Source organism: Saccoglossus kowalevskii, chromosome 4 (assembly GCF_978046115.1).
Source record: "Saccoglossus kowalevskii chromosome 4, keSacKowa6.1, whole genome shotgun sequence".
Lineage (NCBI taxonomy): Eukaryota > Metazoa > Hemichordata > Enteropneusta > Harrimaniidae > Saccoglossus > Saccoglossus kowalevskii.
The window spans coordinates 24400209-24422333 of NC_140644.1; the positions used below are offsets into that span (position 1 = coordinate 24400209).

Below are 22125 nucleotides of genomic sequence, written 5' to 3' on the forward strand. Positions count from 1 at the left end.
TGATACGTTTTTGAGAGTTCAGACCAATTTCTCATGTATTAATTTTGTGATCAGTCATCATCGCAGTTTGTTTTCTGTTTGATACATATAAATCACTGTGAAAATAAGAAAAAAGTGTACAACTGAATGTTGATCCATGTTGATTCAGTAGGAGGAATTGTCTGGTTATGATCAGTAGCCGATCTCAATACCTCCATGCAGGAACTAACACATGCATGTATTTAATAGACCTATAACATCAATCAATTTACAAATGGCATAAACACAACTACCTATATATTTGGTGGTAATAAGATCAATTGGTATCGGTCATAGGTACCAAATTTGGATACATTCAATGATCTGATACATGAATGTATGATTTCTAATTTGATGCAGTGAAACACAACTACCAGTAGTACCAGTTTGTTCTTAAATTGGATTTTCTTGCGGCATTTGTTGGGGCTGCTTTTGTTGAAATCATCCAATATTGAAAGACACAATCATGGTAGATTGAAAATTCAGGGCGATTTTATTTTTGTTTTCAATTTCACTTGATAAGCAATAATAGTAACAAGTATGTTAGTGATTTCTTATTAAGATACGGTGTACTGTGCCATAGGTGTGCAGTATAACTCCTCCAGAAGACCAATTGCTCGGTAATATTCTGCACCCAGGAAATACAAGATGACATAAAAAAAAAAAATGATATTCAATTGATCTTCCAATATTCTATTAATTCCCAGACTAAAAAATATCTAGATTTTCATTAGCATACTAGTAATTCACATACTTGTAAAACTATGCATTTTTAAAGTACTTAGTGCATGGCCTCTCCCTTTGTCCCACGTTTGGTGGCGCAGTGCAGTTTCACTTCAGGAGAAGTTGGAAACAGTAGACTGACAGAAAAGGAGTGGGGTTACAACTTTTTTCAAATTTACTCAAAGATGATTTATTTTGAAAATGTCCATTTCAGGGCAACAGATTTCAATGAAACATGATACACAGATGCATTGGGATAATATTCAGATCTATGAATATTAATTATCTAATTTGTACGGTATAATAATTAGCCAATTTTGGTATTAGCAAGCACTTGTTAGCATATTTTAAATTGGGTACATACAGGTAACCAGGACAAATCACAGACCTAATTACTTTTTGGTTGACACCTATGCAATTATACAATATCTAAAGTCATTTATGGAATTATTTTTCACATTTAATATAATGTACCCGGTAATACTAAAACACTGTCCAGTTTATTATTTCATGTCTTCAATTCTTTCAGCACACAGACTTTCTTTGATTAGTTTTTATAGGTGAAATATGTTTGGCTGGAAAGTATAGGTGCTAGGTAGCTTATCAGAGAAAGCAACACAAGTTTGACACAATTAGACATCAATGACAGGTTGAACAGAGGAACTTTTATTTACAGATGCATTATATATTCATGAGTTGCGTAATCAACCAACACCACAGAATGAGAGTTGATTATATCAACTGTTGGTATGTCAGATATACAGAGTTAATTTTGCTGTTAAATTTTCACACAAAGGAAAACTATAATCAATGCTAGAGCTAAATCTTGGTTTGAGAGGTGTAGGTATAACAAAAAGTACACCTCATGGAAAACACAAATAATCTGGTGTGTTTTATTCAAGTTGTATTATTGTCTCTTATACTTAGTTGATGCATAGCATACTACAGTCACTGCGCAGCATACTACAGTCATTGTGCAGCATACTACAGTCATTGCGCAACATGCTACAGTCACTGCGCAGCATGCTACAGTCACAGCGATGCAGGCAATAATCATTTCGCAGTATGGCATAGTTGTTGCACAGCTGTTGTTTTGACACGTGTTGTACAAGTTTTGTATCAAACATGATGCATAGCGACAACTGTGGACGTAAACCTAAGTCGATAGCTACGTTATCACAAATTAACTAAATCAGATCTAGATTGACTCTTAGATCAGTACCTAAATGCATCACTGTCTCAAATTCAGCTTCAACCAATTTATGACCTGTCCTCATAATTCAAATAGGGAGGACTATTAAAGCTGTGAAAAAGAGATTCATTGTTTGACGTTACTTTGAAATGTAAGGAGGGAGGACGGCTTACAAACAAATAAGCTTAATAATTATCCCAAAATATGCAAATTAATTTGAATCTTTGAAATGTCACAAAAAAGGGGAAAATAAAAAACAATTTTCTCAGTTTTATTGAACAACTGTTCAATATCACAAGAAAAAAAATACACGGCTGAATTTTCCACGAAAACGTACTTATGTGTTTACACACAAATTTTGCAAAATCCTCAAAGCATACGAACAAACAACTACTTTTGCACTGTCTGAAAACAACAAAACAAAATAGTTTGGTGTACATATCATTCTAATGTTAAATCCTTTTAATTTTGTATAATGTGAACGTTCACAAATTATCTGCAGAATATATTCTTAAAGTGACCCTAATATCCAGTGAACTGCTGCAATTGGTAACACCAGACAAATTATTTTACACATCAAAGGATTTCAACAAAATACAGGAAACAATACAACTCAGGTGAAACTGTGTTAGTGAGTACGCTGATCGGTGTCTGCTTATTTGTCATACTTTTTCCATTCCATGCCATCAGGTGGTTTTACCCCCACCTTCTTTTCACCTACTTCGTTCCAATTTGTACTCAAGACTGTACCTCCAGATTCCATCTAGAAGGAAACCACAAAATAAACCAATAAATAATCCCCATACAGAAGGCATTACTGTACACTCTAAAAGGTTGTGAGTTTGAGTCCTGGCTATATCATGATGTTGTATGGCACAGTGGTTATCACTCTAGAATGGGTTTGAATGGATTTTATTTGCTAATCTGATCACTTGCCAATGTTGTGTCTTTTAAGAGAACGCCATTCATCTGAGGGGGTGGTCCTAGATGAGAATATGACCCAGAACTGTTATTGTGTATCCAACAATTAACGGATACTTCTTCTGCCTCCCACATTAAATTATACTTATGAACGATTTAGGGGATGTCTTTCCCACCTTCCACATCAAACTTATACTTACGAAAGATTTATTCATGGCTTTTCTCACTTCATCGTTTCCATCTCGGTAAATCTGTTGGAATAATTTATTGAGTGCTGCATCACCTTCTGGCTTCTCATTTTTCTCTTCCTCCTCAACATCCCGAGCTAATTTATCCCAGTCTGTTGAATGGTGGCTGGATGACGGATATTTTTTAGTAACACTTGAAGCTTCAACAGCTTCTAGAAATAAACATAACATTTCAATGAAAAGCAGCCTGTACTAATGATCAGAAGTGTACTTTTGTAAGTTCAAGGTCATGTAAATTTTTCATGACAAGTAAATATGCTAAATTAAATCCATGTAAACTTGTAACTTTAAAACTGAACTCATTGTTTCACAGACAAATCTGTGAATTTGACACCTAGTGAGTATGCTCAAGATACCATAACAAAATACCATAAAATAAAATTGAACCCTCGCCTAAATTCACTTTGTTCAATTACCCACCATAGACTCCGGTCAGTCAAAATGACTATTTTGAACTGTAGGCAGAGTCAGACGCCGATAGGTGGCGGGTTTTTCCGAGCAAACAGAAAAAATTATGAAAGTCTTTTCCCAGTCCGAGATGAAAACAAATTCAACACCCTAGTTAAGACTCAAAAAAGGGTGGTGTCTTACCTTGCCTGTGCTGTCCCCGGAGCAAGAAGCCAAAATGCTGCTACGGTGACAGGGTTCGGTGTGCCAGAGAAAGCTAGATCCCAACCCAATTCTGGGGGGTAATAAGCTTTCGAAGTAAAGACCGAAACAGTTCTGCATGAGGGCATAGGCCGCAAAGCGAGACCTGGGAGCTTCCAGGGGAGTGCTGATGGTAGAGAAACCTGTCCATATAAAATGCCGGACTGACTTATTGCCTATGTGCAGCAGTGTTCTCCCCAGGATGTAAACAGCGTGGCGGTCCCGCCACAGTGCTTCGATTTGCCGCCACACCGGTCTGACACCGCCACGGTGATTAGCAAGACCGCCACAGTGCTTTTTTCATTGGGGATTTCGTCACGCTGGTCGGCCCGACCGGCACTCAAAAATAGCGACCACCACGGAAACGCGTCCGACTATTGTCATATTGTTATTATACTTACGTACCGACCGACAAGCATCCTGCCAGTCGTGGATAATAACTTGTAAACAAAAGACATAGTCGTGCGATGTGGTATCGGCTTTAAACAATACAAGTCAATTTTGTAAAATTAGCACCTCTTTGTAAGTAAATATTTTCTGATGATAGATGCAGTCTTTAGATTGATAGCTAAAATTCATTCAAAATCAATTCCACCCCGATGTAACATGGGCAAAGCGGAGTTCACGATCAGTTTAATACGCTACTCAAGAAAAAACAAGGTGTTTATTGCGTGATTGGGTAAAATACATTTGAACTGTTATCATCGTGAATCATGTAAAAATTCTTCTTTCAAGACTTCTTTTACCTTTCAAAAATTGCTAATCACCTCTTTCGAATACCATCATGCAGGTTTCATCTAAAATCCATACCAACACATCGTGCTACGACATCGCTTTACTTCCGCAATGTAATTTTTATGATCACGATCATTCGGAAAACTTCGGGTTCTACCGGCATTACCATGCGGCATTCTGATTGGTTAATGGCGTTTTTGACCCACCGGGTCAAAGGACATATGCGGTCAACTAACGCGTCACAGCTATCATGGCGGGTCTGTGTTTTTCACGAAGTGATCGAGTGATCAAAAATAATTTCTCCCGATAAAACTAGTTAAAATTTTACGTTTTATTCATATAAAAAAAGAAGTATTTAATTTTTGCATGGCATCATGACCGAGTAAGAGGAATTATTGGTATAACCGGTGTATAACATCGCGAAGTAAGTTATGTCACGCCGTAACTTTGATGATTGTTTGGAAGTGTTATTTGTTCGTTCATTTATTGTAAATGTAAACGTTGTAGAAGCTGATGGTCGGAATAATAACCAACAATCCGCCAAATAATTACGTGGTCGATTTTTTTGGAGGAGAATTTTGTAGTAAATAAGATCATGAAAGTCTTGAACATAATCCTGGCTGGAACGTTTCAGATGAGTTTCATTTAATCTTTCACAATTTATTTGTTTCTTTTTAGTCTGCAGTATTTGCATTTTGAGAATGTTTCATTTTTAAATTCAAACTCTTCTAAGTTGTGAAACGTAATTTTTTGACTCCAAACAAAAATATTTGCACTGTGACGGAGCTCATTAATATTACAAAAGTGCCCAAAGTAAAAGTGTTTATAACACTGTGTAAAGCAAATAAATATCTGCCACTTTGTTTTTGAAAATATATGTTGTTTATTGTGTGGGTGTAAATGTGCTTTGGTCAATTTCTATTATTATGTAAATGATATGCAAATTAGGCCGCCACAGTGGTTTAAATTCCTGGGGAGAACACTGGTGCAGGGACCCTAGCGGTCATTTGGGCTGGGTCAGCAAACCAAGACTGACCCGCTACAACGGGACCCAACCTAGAGAGACCCTTTTCAATGGATTTGATGTCTCTTAGGTGGTAGTTGATAAAGACGTTCTGCGTTCTCCAGAAGCCTACCCTCCATGTGTGCTCGACACTAGCACTAGCGAGTTAGCAATCGCACAGACCTCATGCGCTCATACTTGGTGTCTCTGCGAGCTCCGTGTCAAGGAATATAAAGTATTAGACCTCTAATACAGTCGCAGTAAACCACCTGGTAATGGAAGTTGGGGAGGCCGGCCTATCCTATCTGCCTGGGCCATAACACAAAGATATGTGCCTGACACCCCGTTCCAAATCCTTAGTACGATTTGTTGGCAACTCCGTGCTCGAACCAGGTAGAGAAGCAATTCCTCCCAACCATCCGGGCAGACAAAATTTGACAGCCGGGGGATGACGATCGGGTGAGGATCGTGGGATTTGGTTCTAGGCGAGAAACCCGATTCGTGTCTTTAGCACAACTTGATTGTCTATAACGGCGGTACATCATCCGAGAAGGACAATGCCCCCAGCTCTGGCCGACGCCTACCTGAAGCGAGGGCCAGTAGGAAGACTATTTTCCACGGAAGGTGGTGTGCGGTTAGCTCCACATTGTATTCCAGGCACCAAAGGAGGATTTGCTCCGCTAGGACCGACAACGATGGGGAATATCCCCCCCCCCTTCTTGAAGGAGACCACCGCTGCGTTGCCTGTGCGGAGCAGGACTCTGTGGTCTCGAACTACGGGTAGAAAGCGTGGTAGTGCTAAGTACACTGCTCTCAGTTCGAGCCGGTTGATATGGTAGTTCCGAAACTAATGCGGGGGCCATATCCTTGGGCTTGTTGGTCCAAAAGATGCGCTCCCCAACCCTGGGGGAAGCCATCTGTTACCAGAGTCATACCTGCGGCGAGTAGGTCTAAGAGACCCCCCTGTCTGAGGTTGGCCAGTGACGACCACCAGGGCAGGGCTTCCTTCACTTGGTCCGAGATCGAAACCTGCCTATCTAGTTCCCATAGGAGAGCTCGGCGTTATAACAAGCGATATACCGGGCGGCTGCGTAGTGCGGCCTGGGGAACGCCCTTTGAACTGAGGTCATCATTCCAATGATCCGCATTAGTTCTCGGAGGGACACTGACTAGGCATTCGGCTAGGCTGCTTAGCGCTAAGCAACACGCTTGATAAGCCAAGCTTACCTCTGTGTCAAAACTCCATGCCCAGGGACACCAACTGCGCGTTGGGTCGAGGTGGGACTTGTCGATTTACTAATAAGCCCAACTGGTGAAGTAAATCCTGTGTTAGCCTGATGTGTTTGGCTATTAACCCCTTGCCCGGATTGTTAGTAACCAGTAGTCTGCGTATGGATTGAGGTGTACCAACATCTGGTGAAGCAGCAGCACTACCTGTTTCATCATGCGGTTGAACACATAGGGCGCTGTGCCTAACCCGAATGGGGGGGGGGGGGGCACCCAAAATTTGAATACTTGGTCCAGCTGGGCAATTCGAAGGAGATGGCAACTCGCTGGGTGCATCGGTACGTGCAGGTAGGCCCCGCTTAAGTCTAGCGGGGCTAGCCAGTCAAAACGGTGGATGGAGAGAAGAACCCTGAATGGTGTCTCCATGTGGAACCGATCGAGGAGCACGTACTGATTCAGTCTGCCTAGGTCCAAAACTGGACGGCTGCCACTTGTAGATTTGGTACTACAAACACATTTGGGTAGAAGCCTGGACTTAGTTCCTGCTGATGTACCCTGTGTATGGCGTCTGTCTCAAGCAAACTGCTACTTCCTGTCTGATTGAGTCCCCTGGCAGTGCCCAACAGGGGAAACACTCATGGGGGGAAATGGAGATTTCAGCGGTATCTCGTAACAGGATGTCACCACCTGGAAAGGTCCAGGGATCGGTCACCCACTGTCTCCAAACCGGAATACACCGGCGCAATCTGTGTACGACAGGGATATGTGGCCATGGGTTCGGCAGTTGCGAGGGGGAGGGTGCTCCCTTCTCCCATGAGGTGAGTTCCCCAAGGCCTGAAGTAGTCACTAAGTTGTGACCTGGCCTAACGCCGAACGCCTATCCCCCTGGTGCGTTCTGCCTCCAAGGTCTTCAGAGTCCTGGACATGCACAATAATGCGCTCAAGCAACTCTGCCCTCAGGGCTCGATGGGTCGTCTTCGATTGACAAGGACGCCCATGAAACGCAGCTGTCCCTTTTTGCCCGGTTTGCCAAATTCGTGGTACCGGGGTCTGGGGGAGGAGCCTTGGAATCCGGTTGGGGGCGTTTTGGTCTCATCCCATGCTATGGGTCTGATCCCGAAACCACACCGACTGGGTAGCATTTGGTCCATTGGGAAGTGTTGCTTAATGTTTTCCCCACCCGGGGGCCTTAAGCGTTACACCCTCCACGGCTGACCAACGCCGCCTATCAACACCGTTTACGTGCTCTGTGCCCCACTCCGCACTCAGACGGACAGGGAGAGACTTGCCGACGGGGTTGCTTTGGATCCCGACGCCCGTGATCCCATAAGCGTTGAAGCAACCTTACGTGGTCGCACTAGGATCAAGGGTGGGGGTATCTACATCGTATCACCCCAAAAGCATGGCTCACTGAGTCATACGGATGGAAGACTCTGAGGGGCCGCCCGGAGTACCGGCTGTATCAGACACGAGCGAACTGTGTCTCCTTTCACTTTGAATATGTGAGAGGGAGCGTGTTCGACTGAGTGTCTCATGACAGTGTCGGTTCCTTCTGGGGACGCCCGTGGGTCGGCAAGAAAGGAGTCAAAACCCACAGCGGAGACCAGACACAAGGATAAATTCGTTACCGTTGTACCGTTACCATGTGACGAACCCTAGCTGGCTGAAAGTAGGGGGGGTGCCCTGCCCTGAAAGCCCTGCCCCGAGATCGGAGGCTTGGCTGCCAGCACCCCGTTGGCATTCAGTGCCCGAGGCTCCAGAGGAGGCCCAGTGCAATTAGCCTGAGCCTCGGCTTCCCCCAAAAATAGTGGGAGAGCCGCGGCTGGGAACGGGGGTTCCCCGGAAGAGACGTGTTTGAATGCAAACATGCTTTTATGTTTCTTCCTGCTTGCCCAGCGAGGGGACACAGTGGAGACAGCTTGCTCCGACTGCGTCTGATCTACCTGGCCTGCCAGGGACGCAATTGCCCCGACAGTCCTTCGACCAAAGCCCTCAACTCGGAGGCAAACCCCGCGCCGTGCGAGGAAGGGTCCACAAAGGGACTCGCAACGGGCCCCATAGGAGGAAAGCTTCCGGGGGCACAGCCTCGCTGCAGCCGGTAAAATCCGGTAAACCACCGCCTGAAAAAACAGACTGTGAGAATGCCCTCCGATCAGCGGGTGAGACCGAGAAAAATATCGGTACCTCCACCATCGGGCCTCCTACTCGACGTCCCGGTACACGAAGCACCAGTAGCCGAGTGTGAGGACTTTCCACTCATGTAAAACAAGCAATTCACTTTAACCGATTTGTTTACTGGACGCGTGACCTTGCTGTGACGCGGTCAGTCTCAGCAATTTTGATGGCTCTGAAAGAAAATCTCAGGCCTCAGAACTCCAGTGAAAAAACACACACCTTCACGCAAAAACCCCAAACCCCGCACGCAGCTATGACATTGTATCTCGGATGCGGGTTCTATGCTGGTAAATTCTGAATATAATCACTGCACAGTCGACTCGAAACACGAGGAGACCGAAAAGAAAATGGCAGCGAGCCCTGGTGCTGTCATTACATCTATATATTGCTAAATACATTGTTAATAAAAGACGACATGCATGAGGGAAAAACGAAATACAGTTGTAAAAGGTGTTGCCGCGAAACCAGCAAGTGGTTACGTAGTGGCGCTGGGTTTTAATTTCTTTGTTGTGAAAAATACTACACACAAAGGGGAAAACGACATGTGGGTAAAAATGACAAGGAAAACTTATCCTACCAGCTACAATGTCGGATGCCGTACAGCGGCAACAACCCACGCCAGAAACCCGGACAGGAAAAAGCAACAGAGCCAGGCAGAGCCGCTCAGAATCATTCCCGACAAGGCGGAGATGAAAGAAGAGTGATTGTACAGCTGCCTATGGCGCTGCCATGTGGCCTCATGGGTTCGTGACGTAAGGGGTAAAAGAATCTTGGGGTCATGGGGCTTCCCCTGACCTAGATTCTATTTCTCTGTCATCGGCAGAATCGCTGATTAATGCCTACAGTTCAAAATAGTCATTTTGACTGACCAGAGTCTATGGTGGGTAATTGAACGTAGTGAATTGACAAATATTTTTATTTTTTCAATGGACTACCTGTTTTTTTTCCCAACCCAACCCGATCTTATCATTGTCAGTAAGGTTTAAATAACACTTATCAGGTGCAGATCTAGTTGCCATAAAGTAGGTTGTACCTTTCGTCATTTGCTTCAGTTTAACACCTGCTTCACCTTCAAGACTAGTCCACCTGAGCCCATCTGCTTTCTTTAACTTCAACTCAATCTAGAATAAAATGAAATGAACAATGATAATAATATAGACACAATGATCAGGTACCCACTCAATTAGCTTTTTCAGAATTCCTTCAAATGTTCTGTAGTATGAGAATGCTGCATATACGTCATTCATGCATACCAAGGTCACATTCAGTGAGGTCAGTGAAATCTACAATTGATATATGTGATCTGAATTTAATCTTCCCGGCATATAAACTCATTCATTTGACATATTGTGCACAAAAAACAAACACAAATAAATGTGTACGGAGCCAGAACTGACTATCATTCACATTTTGCGAGAAACGAAAAATATAGCAAAATATGGTGCAAATGCACAACTTTGAACATGATTTTCCATCTGTAGAAGCAGCATAGTGTTAATGCACTCGTATTCCAATGAGTGTTAAAAATAAAAATGTTGCTGCTTTTCAATGCTGGGTTTTATTGGGAAGACAACAGTCACCTCACCATGTTTTGACTACTTGGTTCTAGGAAATGAATTTGATACTTGTTCACTGTTTATTGTAACCTGCGTAGAATATATGTATAAAGACAAGTAATAGCACAAGAGGCCTAGAAAGACATTTGTAGGCAATGGTATAGGAGGCCTTTCAAATCTATTTTAAACCATTTATGTGAAAATAAAACCTATATAATATACCTACCTTTGTAGCAAAGACTCTTGTAATAGATTTCTCAGCTATTATAGGATGAGCCAGATTTAAATGAAGTGTGTAATCATTCCCTGATGGTAACGTCACATTTGCAGTAACCTGTGAACAATATGCAATATAATTAATTAGCTCTAAAATAACCAAAGTTAAGGATAACGATCATAATGTAACTAATGTCACATAAAAGATTTAATGAGCCATTCGGTTCACACAATGCATGCATGGCTGAGAGCACCATTAGATGTTCACTCGTAAGTGTTCATAAACTTAATATAAAGTTTATATTATGAATTTTTGAGCATTTGGTCAGACATGTATTAAGATGATTACTCAAGATGTTTGTGACTATGGAAACTAGAAGCAATACCCCTTATTTTCTCCATCACTTGTTTGCTTAGAAAAATCAAGAATTAGTCATGTTGTAAATTACACAGAGTCCTATATACTGTGTATTAATTTGAAAGGGAGGAGGTTTCACCCTACTTATCAAATGTTGTGATTTGTGACAGGAGAAAAACTACCTAGCATTACTATTATGGCAGATAAGATGGGTTCCCATGGAATGAACATATATAGGTAGTGTAATTGATGATACATACTGTGTTATCTGTATATTCCACCTTGACATTGTCTTTCTTTGCATTTTTGATCATAATACTGATGACAACCTGTACTTCTGTCTGATACCAGTCATGTCTGTAAAGATAATATGATAATATAATGATACATGGTTTAAACTAAACCACCCAGTTTCAAGGCCAAATTTAAATATCGAAGAGTAACAAGGTCAAATCATTGGGCATCAAATCAATTGCCTTCAAAAACTTTCTGAATTTCAAGCCTTGAGATAAAGGCAACATCAACTGCCAACTATTTGTTGGCCTTTAACAGTCCTATCCCAAATATGCTCAAGTTTGTAATTTAAGATATTGATCAAACTTTATCACCATGAAATATCATATTCTACAGATTTGATTTAAAGTTAACATTGAATTGATGATAATTTTCCATAATTGTGGCTATCTATCCAACCATGAAATGTTTTACATCAGACGCTCAGATTCATTATAATGAGTAATGACAATGATTCAAAATAACACTTTTAATGCCATAAGTTCCTCACAATTTACACAATTTTAAGAATTTTTAAACAAAATGTACTGTCATGTCATCTCCAACAAAATAAACCTCCAAATCCACATTTTGTACTCTGTTTCATCAAATTGCAGATTTGGAAGTTTATTTTGTTAAAGATGACATGACACAGTACATTTTGTGTAAGAGTTAAGAAAACTTAACAAGTCAGTTTTTTACACAGAATTTGAAACTAATGCATGTAAATACGTGTGACATAATCTATATGCGTGAAGTTTAATATATGGCTCCTGAACAGCATTATTCTTTAAAATGGTTGCCAGCAGCCATTTGTAATTCGATCATGAAAAAATGTATATGTGGGACATGATGTGTAGAGTATGTGCAAAGTTCCAATGTGATCGGTTTCAGACACAAGGTAAATCAAAGAAAGCTTAGAAAGAACTCCCATGTGCTGAGAGTATTGGAGACACATTAAATATAATTCAAAATTACTTAGCTGAAAACTAATTATGCAAATCAGAAAATTAATATGACCAGATTTGAGTGTAAAACTAATGAGGTCTGCGCAATGTAACAGAAAATCTATGTCTCCAAGTTTAATTGAAATGTGATTAGAACCAAAAAATTATGAATTATTATGCTTATTAGGGAATTAATATGAACAGATTTTTACCCCAAACTAATTAGGTTTGTACATTGTCCTAGAGCATCTTTATACTAAGTTTCATTGAAATGGAATAATTAGTACCGTGAAAACTCCAAAATTTCGACCCCTCTAAAAATTCGATCGCCTATTTATTTACCGGGTTTCGGTGTTTTATTTACCTCCAAATTTTCGATTCCACTAAAAATTGCCGACTCATTCTTATTCGAAAATTGCGACCAGTTTTAGTTTTCCCACAAACGAAAAAAAAACACGATGTGAGCGTTCAAACGGGACCTTCCTCGAAGGCATGAATCCGGGTTTCTGATTGACTGAGAGATTTTTATTTTATTGGTAACGAAAATATATTCTAAATAAACGAAGTTTGAAATAAAAACGAACACAAAAATCTCGGCATGCTGCGTTTCTGAATTGTTGATTATTACTGTACTCAGTAGTGATTATAATAATGTACACAAAATAAATTTGTTGAATGGTTATGAAATACAAATAAAAGTCAACTTAGTTTCATCGTAAGCGAATGATTCCGGTCTCGTATAAACGTTTGATGCTGTAGGATATCCGCCATGTTCTCTTAGGTCAAATAGGTCAAATCGCTAATTAACCAATCAAAAAGCTGGATGATGCCAACGTGTTCAAATTACCATAGCTTATTTAAATATGTTAATGTTATTGAACGCAATGCGGAAGAGATTGGTGTTGTAGTACGATGTTTTGGCTTGGATTTTGATGCGAAAACGGCATGATTTTTTTTAAATAAAAAAATTAGTTGTTTTTAAAAAATAAACTGGTCATCTGAAGAATAATTTAACATTGTTCACAGTGATAACAGCTCATTCTCGAAAGGAAGCTTACCCGCTCACGCTAGTCACGATAAAAATCATACACGTGTACTCTTGAATAGACAAACGTCAATGACTACGGTAAAACTTAGACTCTATTTTAGGCGGCAGGATTGATTGAAATGTCCGAAAAATGACGCCAAAATACATCTTAAAAGTCCCATTTTATTTTCTTAAATCCCATTTTATTTTTTAATCCAAGGGCGAATTTACGGCAGAATTTGGTCCCTCAAATAAGGGACACGTGAGCTTTGATTCTAACCGGATACATTGCACTGGGTCGGGGAGATAGTTTGCTAAACTTCCATGCATCTTTTGTCCAATGGGTACCTGTACTTCGAACATTCGCAAGTTTTTCTAGGTAGTGCGAGACAGCTTTGTCTTTTGACCTATTAGTTTTGTGCTGACCTCTTCTCCGCGTCTTGATGTTTTGTTTTGCTTGTCATAATACTCACTGATTGATGACTTTGTTTAGATTTTGAGTTACAACTCGGCCACGACCTTTGCTTTTACCGTGAAACATGAGGAAGTTTACGTCAATTGACGGACATTGCATTTTTTAAAAACTAATGAAGCACACTGTCTATCATCCCCATTTTTTCATTTGCTGATTTCTATTCTGAAAAATTCGACCGTCCGAAAATGCACCTTAATTTTGACTCTAAAAACACGTCACATTTCTAACACCAATTATTTAAAACCGGTCGAAATTTTGGAGTTTTTACGGTACTTTAGATATCAGTGTGAAAGCTTAAAATTGGTTAATTATGCAAATTAGGTAATTAATATGTACAGATTGTAACCCACAATTATTCAAGTCTGTCTATTGTCCTACAGCATCCATGTACATTCATTGATATGTGATGTATAGTACCTGAGATATCAGTGTGAAAGTTGGTTAATTATGCAAATTAGGTGATTAATATGCACAAATATTTACCGGAAACTAATTGGGTCTGCATAATTCTAGATTCATTGAAATGTGATGATTAGTACTTTAGATATCAGTAGAAAAGCTGAAAATTAATTATGCAAATTAGGTAATTAATATGCACAATTATTTACCCTAAGACTAATCAGGTCTCTGCATAGTCCTAAAGGATCTATGTACCAAGTTTCATTGAAATGCGATGATTAGTACTTGAGATACCCATGGAAAAGCTGAACATTAACTAATTATGCAAATTAGGTGATTAATATGCACAAATATTTATCGAAAACAATCAATCTCTGCATAATCCTTGAGTATGTAAGTACCAAGTTTCATTGAAATGTAATGCTAACTACTTATATCAAATGCTGAAAATTAATTAATTATGCAAATTAGGTAATTAATATGTACTGATATTACCATAAAAACTATCAGGTCTGTGCAGTGTCGTATGACATCTATGTACCAAGTTTCATTGAAATGTGATGATTAGTACTTGAGATATCAGTGGAAAAACCGAAAATTGACTAATCATTATGCAAATTAGATAATTAGTATCCACGGATTATTACCAAAAACTAATCAAAACCTAGCATTAGTTCAGAGCATCTATGTACCAAGTTTCATCAAAATCCAATGAGTGGTTGTTTAGATATCAGTGGAACAGTCATGGCACCACTAAAAAATAGCTAATTATCATGCAAATTAGGTAATTAATATGCACGGATTTTTACCAAAAATTAATCAAATCTGCGCATATGTTCAGAACATCTATGTACCAAGTTTCATCAAAATCCAATGAGTGGTTCTTTAGATATCAGTGGAACAGTCATAGAACAGCTAAAAATTAGCTAATTATCATGCAAATTAGGTAATTAACGAGCATGGATTTTTACCAAAACCTAATCAAATCTGCGCATTGGCCCAGAGCATCTATGCACCAAGTTTCATCAAAAACCGATGTATGGTTCTTGAGATAGCAGTGGAACAGTCGGACACACATACACACACACATACACACATACACACATACAGACACACTAACTGCAAAGACTCCCATTTTGTGCTTCGCACATGGGAGTCAAAAACGTTAAGCAGTTTTTTTTTACTCATTTTGGTGCCAGTAACCTCTTTGTGACTTTGCAGCTGATATTATTACCTTATCTTGGGAGGACTGACAGGCTGAGGCTGTGGGGGCGTAGGTGATGATGAATGGGGTTCAGGTGTGCTTGATGATACATCTCCAGATGTTCCTGTCTCTACACTTCCATTGGCGATACCAACAATGGGCTGCAAAATACAACATATTTTGATTTACCTTGTATTACAGAAATCTATGAATAATTTTCAGCATCCATGGCAATGTGATCAGACGTCAATTTTGTTACGGTAATAAAATTCTTTTCTCACCTGACCAGCTGTTGTTGAGCCAGTTTCCTCAACTTTCTCCACTAAAAATGAAAAAAAAAAATAGGTAAAGCTGTGAAATGCACCCTAATACATTGTATAGATAATATACAATGTAGTACACTACCCAGCTTAATTATCACTCCAATCTAGTGCACTCAAATCTAACCTCGGCCCCCACTAATCTAATGCTAAAATCTAGTGTCCTAATTTAGTAAAAACTATTGCCCCAATTTACTACCCTCTCCAGCTAAACTATTGCCCAATTCTAAACAAGTGCTAATTGTCTCCAAGGATGATGGCAAAGCTATGATGAATGTGAAGATGAAGGCGTTCATTTGTGTTATTTTCGCTCAAAATAACATCAGCAAATAAAAACCAGTGAAAATTACCCATCCCCCCTACTTTACAGGAACCTTATTAGAAATAATGAATATATATTCGAAAAAAACAAACATCAATATACTCACAATCTAGTTCTGCTTCACATTTCCTGATCCACATTTTAAATGATGAGTCACTTGGATCCAAATTTTGACCTTCCAAAAATGATTCTTTCGCTTTTACATATTTCTCGAGATAAAAATATGCAATCCTGAAATCAAAAGTATTAGGTTGTTGACTGGATAACTGCAATAATACTGGCGTGCCCTCTAAGACAGTATGCTCTCTAAGGATATCGTTTTGACTCAAGAACCTTACAAAGTCAGTCTGGTTAGAGGGCACACTAGTGCAATGATAACTAACATAGATACAATACATGTAGTGCCATGAACTAGTGAATCAGTGAATTTGAAACTTAGTGATTATGCTCTAAATATCATAATAATGAAATCAATCCAATGAGAATTAATGATTTGACAGTACCACATTGAGCTCTATGAGTAATGCATGTGCTTACGTAAATGACAGACCTGTTACCGATACAGTCAAAACAAGTCATTGAAAATGACACAGTCCCCGTTAAGTTCTCTTTGTGCTCGTCATATTAAAGCGGAGGGGTTGTCGCGAGCGTGTCCTTGAAACTTGAGTTCCAAGTGGCGTATACAACAGATTGTCTATTTACATCAAAACACGTGTTTTGTGTCATAGTAATATGGCCAAAATAAAATCAGCTGTTATTCAGCCATCTTTGATCTGATTATGAAACACACTGATATGTATGATGTATGTGCCAAATACGAATGAAAATGGTACATAAATTGTGGAAGTAGTAAGGCCAAAAAGTCAGATGGCTGTCAATCGGCCATCCTTGACCAGATTTTGAAACAAATTGTCATGGACATGCATCCTAACATGCAAAAAGTACATGTAACTGACAGAGCACGTCCAAGATACCGCATAAAAAAACAAAAACAAGATGCCTGCCAGTCGACCATCTTTGATCCAATTGCGAAATAAAACGTCATGGACATGTATCCTAACATGTATAATCTACTAGTATGTACCAAGTTTGAATGACAACTGACAAAGCATGTCCAAAATACAACATTTTCAAAAAACAAGATGGCTGCCAGTCGGCCATTTTGAATCAAATCGCTAAACCACTGCATGTGCATATGTCCCACATAAGGTACTGGGCACATGCAAAGAATGAACGGAATCGGTCCACAGGATTCTGAAATATGACGTTGGATAGACTGACGCACAAACACACGGACGGACAGACTCAGGAATTCACAGACGGTCGGGGACATGTATCCTAACATGTATGATCTATGTACTAAATTTGAACGAAAACTGACAAAGCATGTCCAAAATACGACATTTTCAAAAAACAAGATGGCTGCCAGTAGGCCATCTTTGATCCAATTGTGAAATAAATCATAATGGACATGTATCCTAACATGTATAATCTATGTACCAAGTTTGAATGAAAACTGACAAAGCATGTCCAAAATACAACATTTTCAAAAAACAAGATGGCTGCCAGTCGGCCATTTTGAATCGAATCGCTAAACCACTGTATGTGCATATGTCCCACATAAAGTACTAGGCACATGCAAAGAATGAACAGAATCGGTCCAAGGGATTCTGAGATATGACTCCGGACGGACGCACGGACACACAGACGGACGGAGACCGAATTATAAGTCCCTGTTTTCGGACTTCGTCCGAACGGGGACTAATAAGTAGTATTTTAATGACCTGGTAAACTATAATACATTTTTTTTGGTTTATGTGCATTTCAAGTAAATATGGTATTTTCTGATGGCAACCATATAAATACAAGTATTAATTTTTACTTGTTGTAAGCATATTCACTTTGTTTTTAAAAACATGAATTCAGAAGTGAATGTGAATGAAATGTGTACATAGTTCTCCCCAGCGCATTATAGAGTAAAGGTTCCCAACCATTAATTTTGGATAAACAATTACCGTACTCGACCGCGTTAGCGCCCAGGGGCCTCAACTCAGAAAATCACGATTTTTTAGGGGTGGGCGCTTACCCGAGCACCCCCCTCGAAAAAGAGTGCAAATGTAAAATTTGATTCATCTAGTGACAGATTACGTCTTTGAGGGAAATCAAATTACGAATTAGTTGAGTCGTCATTGATTTTCACAATGAAGAAACAGAAATGATCACAAAAAATATGCACATTTTATTACAATATTAATTACGTACCACCAGAATTTACGAAATTAAAAACATTTGAGTCTGTTGGAACACAGTCGAAGTCAAAATTGTCATATTATCTCCTATAACGAAGGTGTTGGATCGTACGCAAACTCTCGATGAAAATCACTTTACGCCATGATGCATTTGCAGATTTCACTTGCAGAGGCGTCCTTTGACCAAATGGGTCAAGTTGGTTATTAACCAATCACAATGCTGTGTTGTACTGACGCAATTCTTCGGAAATTCCCGAAGACTTTCCGGTAACGCAATGCGAAAGTGAATTATCGATGTTGAAGTACGATCTGTTGGAATTGATTTCAGCGAATAAACGACATGGTTTTTCCAAAAAAACTAGTAACTAGCCATTTTTGAGAGGTAAACTGTATATGGCATGAAATATTTACCGCATTTTACTTGTATTAACAGGTCATTGTCGAAGCGTAGTTTACGCACGGTTACCGTGTTCTACGCATTCACAACATGTTCACAGCGGTCGATATCCACGCAAAATCATATAAAAACGATTACCAAGATTCGTTACGCAAGACCAAGTTTTAAATTAGTTGCATTTTGAAGGGGTGGGCGCTTTGCCGAATGTGACCCCAAATATAAAAATTGCGCAAAAGTGGGGGGTGGGTGCTTGCCCGGGCATGGGCGCTAACGCGGTCGAGTACAGTAAACCAATTTAACGGTACAATAAATACAATAGACGTCATTAACATATTTTACTGGTATGCAAATTTGCCGATACAATATGTAATTTAACTGGGCAGAACAATAGTGTACTAGTAGTAATATTATGCCATCTATTTTCATATCCAAATTAGGAGCATGTCTTCAGTATCATAAATGAAAAAAAAGCAAAATGGCTGGCAGTAGAACATCTTTGATTTGATCACAAAATGAATCATCATGCACAAGAGGAATGTACATGTATATGCCAAATTTGAACAAAAAATGTCTAAGCATGAAACAAGATGACAATCAGTCAGTCATCTTGGATTTGATCACATAACATCTTAACACATACATGTATAATGTACAAATTTTAAGTGTACAAGTTCCATATAAAGTTAAAGCGTGTGCAAAGAATGAATAGATTTGGTATAGAGGCTTCCAAAATATTACTTCATTTAAACGAAAACTAGTAAAACCTCGTGAATAATTAATGTTTTCACAGTATACTGATAACAAGAGATATGGTACCAACCCTTTTCTTAAATATGCTTTTGAATTTCTGGGTTCCTTGTCTATTGCTTTCTGGGCATCGTTAATAGCTTCTGTAAAATAATATCAAGTTTGATTTTGAGAATATCATAAAAAATAACGATAACTGGTGTACTTCAAGAACAGAGCATGTAACATTTTGTTCATTCAGGACTTCACCTGGTGAGTGTATAAGAGAAATTCAAAAGTATTTACAAACATTCATACATATAAGATCATCATATATGTATGGAATATGTCTGTATACAAGTTAAGTTTGTATCAGGTCTGTGACTAATGACAGCCAAGTGAATTTCAAACATTTTCTAGAATCAAATATTTGTTTTTTTTATGTAATTTCAACTAATGAATTGGCATTAAGTAATCAAAATTTGAAGTTTAGCTGTTCTTTCCTTCAACACACTGGATGGCCATAACTCATTTATACTCATCTCATAAAAACTGCACAATTAAAGCCATCAATGTATTACTAGCATACAAACCTGAATACTGTTCCAGTTTGATGTAAGCTTGGGCTCTTTTAATAAAATAATCTGGCTGATCATCTTGTTCAATAGCTTCTGTGTAAAGCTGTGTAGAGGTCAAAGCATTTGATATGTGTAAGAATTTAAATATGACTTCATCATCATTGGTAGAACTGCCCAATGATGTAACTGAATTGTAATAATCAAGGGCTTGAGATTAAATAAATGTTGTTGGTCAATGTGTAAAATAGATGCAACAAGTTTTTCAGAGGAGTTTCTAGTTGCTAAGATACTGGATGAGTTTGCAACAGAAAGCGGGAGGGTTAATTTTATAACCAGTCTCTTATGAGCCTATTGCTCCAGCTTTTCCCCTAAGTATAATGGACATACATATATTTGTATGTATGTATGGATACCAAGATGTTATAATGTTATATAATATAATGTTATACAATGTGTGTGAATAATAGGTTTTTTCATATTTGAAAAAATTTGTTTGGAAAATTTGAAAGGTAACATGTGGATGCCTACAACACGGAATCAACATGCTTATAATAAAACATTGGCCCAAAACTAAATATTCCTGCTGACCAAAACGTATTCACTGTTGATCCATGTTCTGTGCACATGGTAACTAAGCAGCCAGAGGACCTCGGAAACGTCTATTACAATGAAAAACCAGTTTGGCTAAAACAATTGGTTTGAAAAAATGTGGTAAGCTGGAATGATTCACACTGCATAATAAACACACAAGTCGTGAATACATCCAAATTCCACAAAATCAAATGTAAAACTCAGGAAACAGGATTTCCAGGGCATTTTTGCTAATGCAATGAAAGGCAACGAAAAGAGACAAGATGTAGCTCAACAACTAAATAATTTCCATCAGCGCATGTACTGTCTCCATTGTCAGAGAATGAATGTACCTTTAATGTTTGTTTGGCTGAGCTTGCATGACAGCTTTCCCCTTTTTCATATGGTGCACAACAGACATGCCAGCTGACTGTAAGTGTATGTGAGAAACTCTAATATCTAAATGTGTACTTTTCTGAATTGAGTAGGTGAAAACAAAATGTGATTCGCCTGGATTTGATTTGAATTACTGCAAGTTATTTGCAAATAATAAATCAATGCATGTTAGAACATGATTTCAAAGCAATAAACCTAGAGAGACTGACTGGCAGACAACCAGGTGAGGTAAGTATACTCACATGTACAGACAAGATTGTTAAAGTGACAATATCTACTGGTTTTATTGTTATAGCCCCCCCCCCCCACTGTTAAAAAAAGTTTATTTTCACTGGCATTTGAGCAATACCACTGGGTTTTAAGGTCATGAACATGACAGGGATTATTATTCTATTTGAATTTAATTCAGCAAGTTTTACTCATTAGAAAAAATAGCAAAATTAAAAACAAGTGAATAATTTTAAGTTATCACAAATGAAATATGAATAAAAATTCAATTGGGAGCCGGACAATCACCAATATTTGGTTGCACAAAATTATGAATTTAGACACGTTAGTAAAAATAATCCTGATTTGGACTAGGAGGGTTGTTTTTGGCTAAATCGTTGTTATTTTGTAAGTTTCAATGTTCACGATATATCCTACAATTTATACCATCAAATATGCCACATATTTTCAATACACACCAATAAACAAGGGTACATATTTTAATATTGTGCCACTACAACTGAAATAAAATGACAGATGTGGAAGTGTCACTGAAGTGAAAAAAAGATATTGCGTACGCATTACTTAATAGCTGCAGTCCATCGCGGGTTGATCACAAAATCACCACACGATGGACCAAGAACCGCGTTACTGTTCATGAACGATACAAAGGCTATAATACCGTATGTTTCACTCAATATTAGTACTACGCACGGAGAAGTTTCGGGAAACGTCTGCAGAATACAATCACTGAATTACAACGTACCTTAATTGCTTCCTCGTAATTCTCATCCACGAACGATTCGTTTGCTTTACTGGAAGAAAAATGACAGTTGATTTAATAAACGATTGAAATAAAGATATAAACTCAAAGGTAAACATGGCAAAATAAAACAAATTTCGAGCGTGTGTACGCAAAGTTGTTTACCTGAAGACCTCGGCCATTTTGAAATGCACGTTGCAGAGCATCATGGGACATTTATATTTTATTAATTAATTTTAAAATACTGAAATA

General features: G+C 38.8%; 1 protein-coding gene across 2 annotated transcripts; it reads right to left on the reverse strand.

The window, feature by feature from the left end:
• Nucleotides 1-1384: 1384 nt before the first annotated feature.
• Nucleotides 1385-22066, reverse strand: LOC100367860 (protein SGT1 homolog). Of its 2 annotated transcripts, none has more exons than XM_085497982.1 (12): nt 22039-22066; nt 21877-21925; nt 19953-20040; nt 19454-19523; nt 16094-16218; nt 15627-15667; nt 15376-15506; nt 11281-11377; nt 10673-10780; nt 9924-10011; nt 3055-3251; nt 1385-2696 (listed from the first exon to the last, which is right to left on the reverse strand). In XM_085497982.1, exons 1-12 carry the CDS (start codon nt 22053-22055, stop codon nt 2589-2591), a joined length of 1119 nt encoding a protein of 372 aa, XP_085354108.1. In that variant the 5' UTR covers nt 22056-22066; the 3' UTR covers nt 1385-2588. The 2 variants fall into 2 exon arrangements, with proteins under 2 accessions (XP_085354108.1, XP_085354107.1); XM_085497981.1 differs by having other exon boundaries at nt 3055-3254.
• Between the last annotated feature and the right edge of the window lie 59 nt (nt 22067-22125).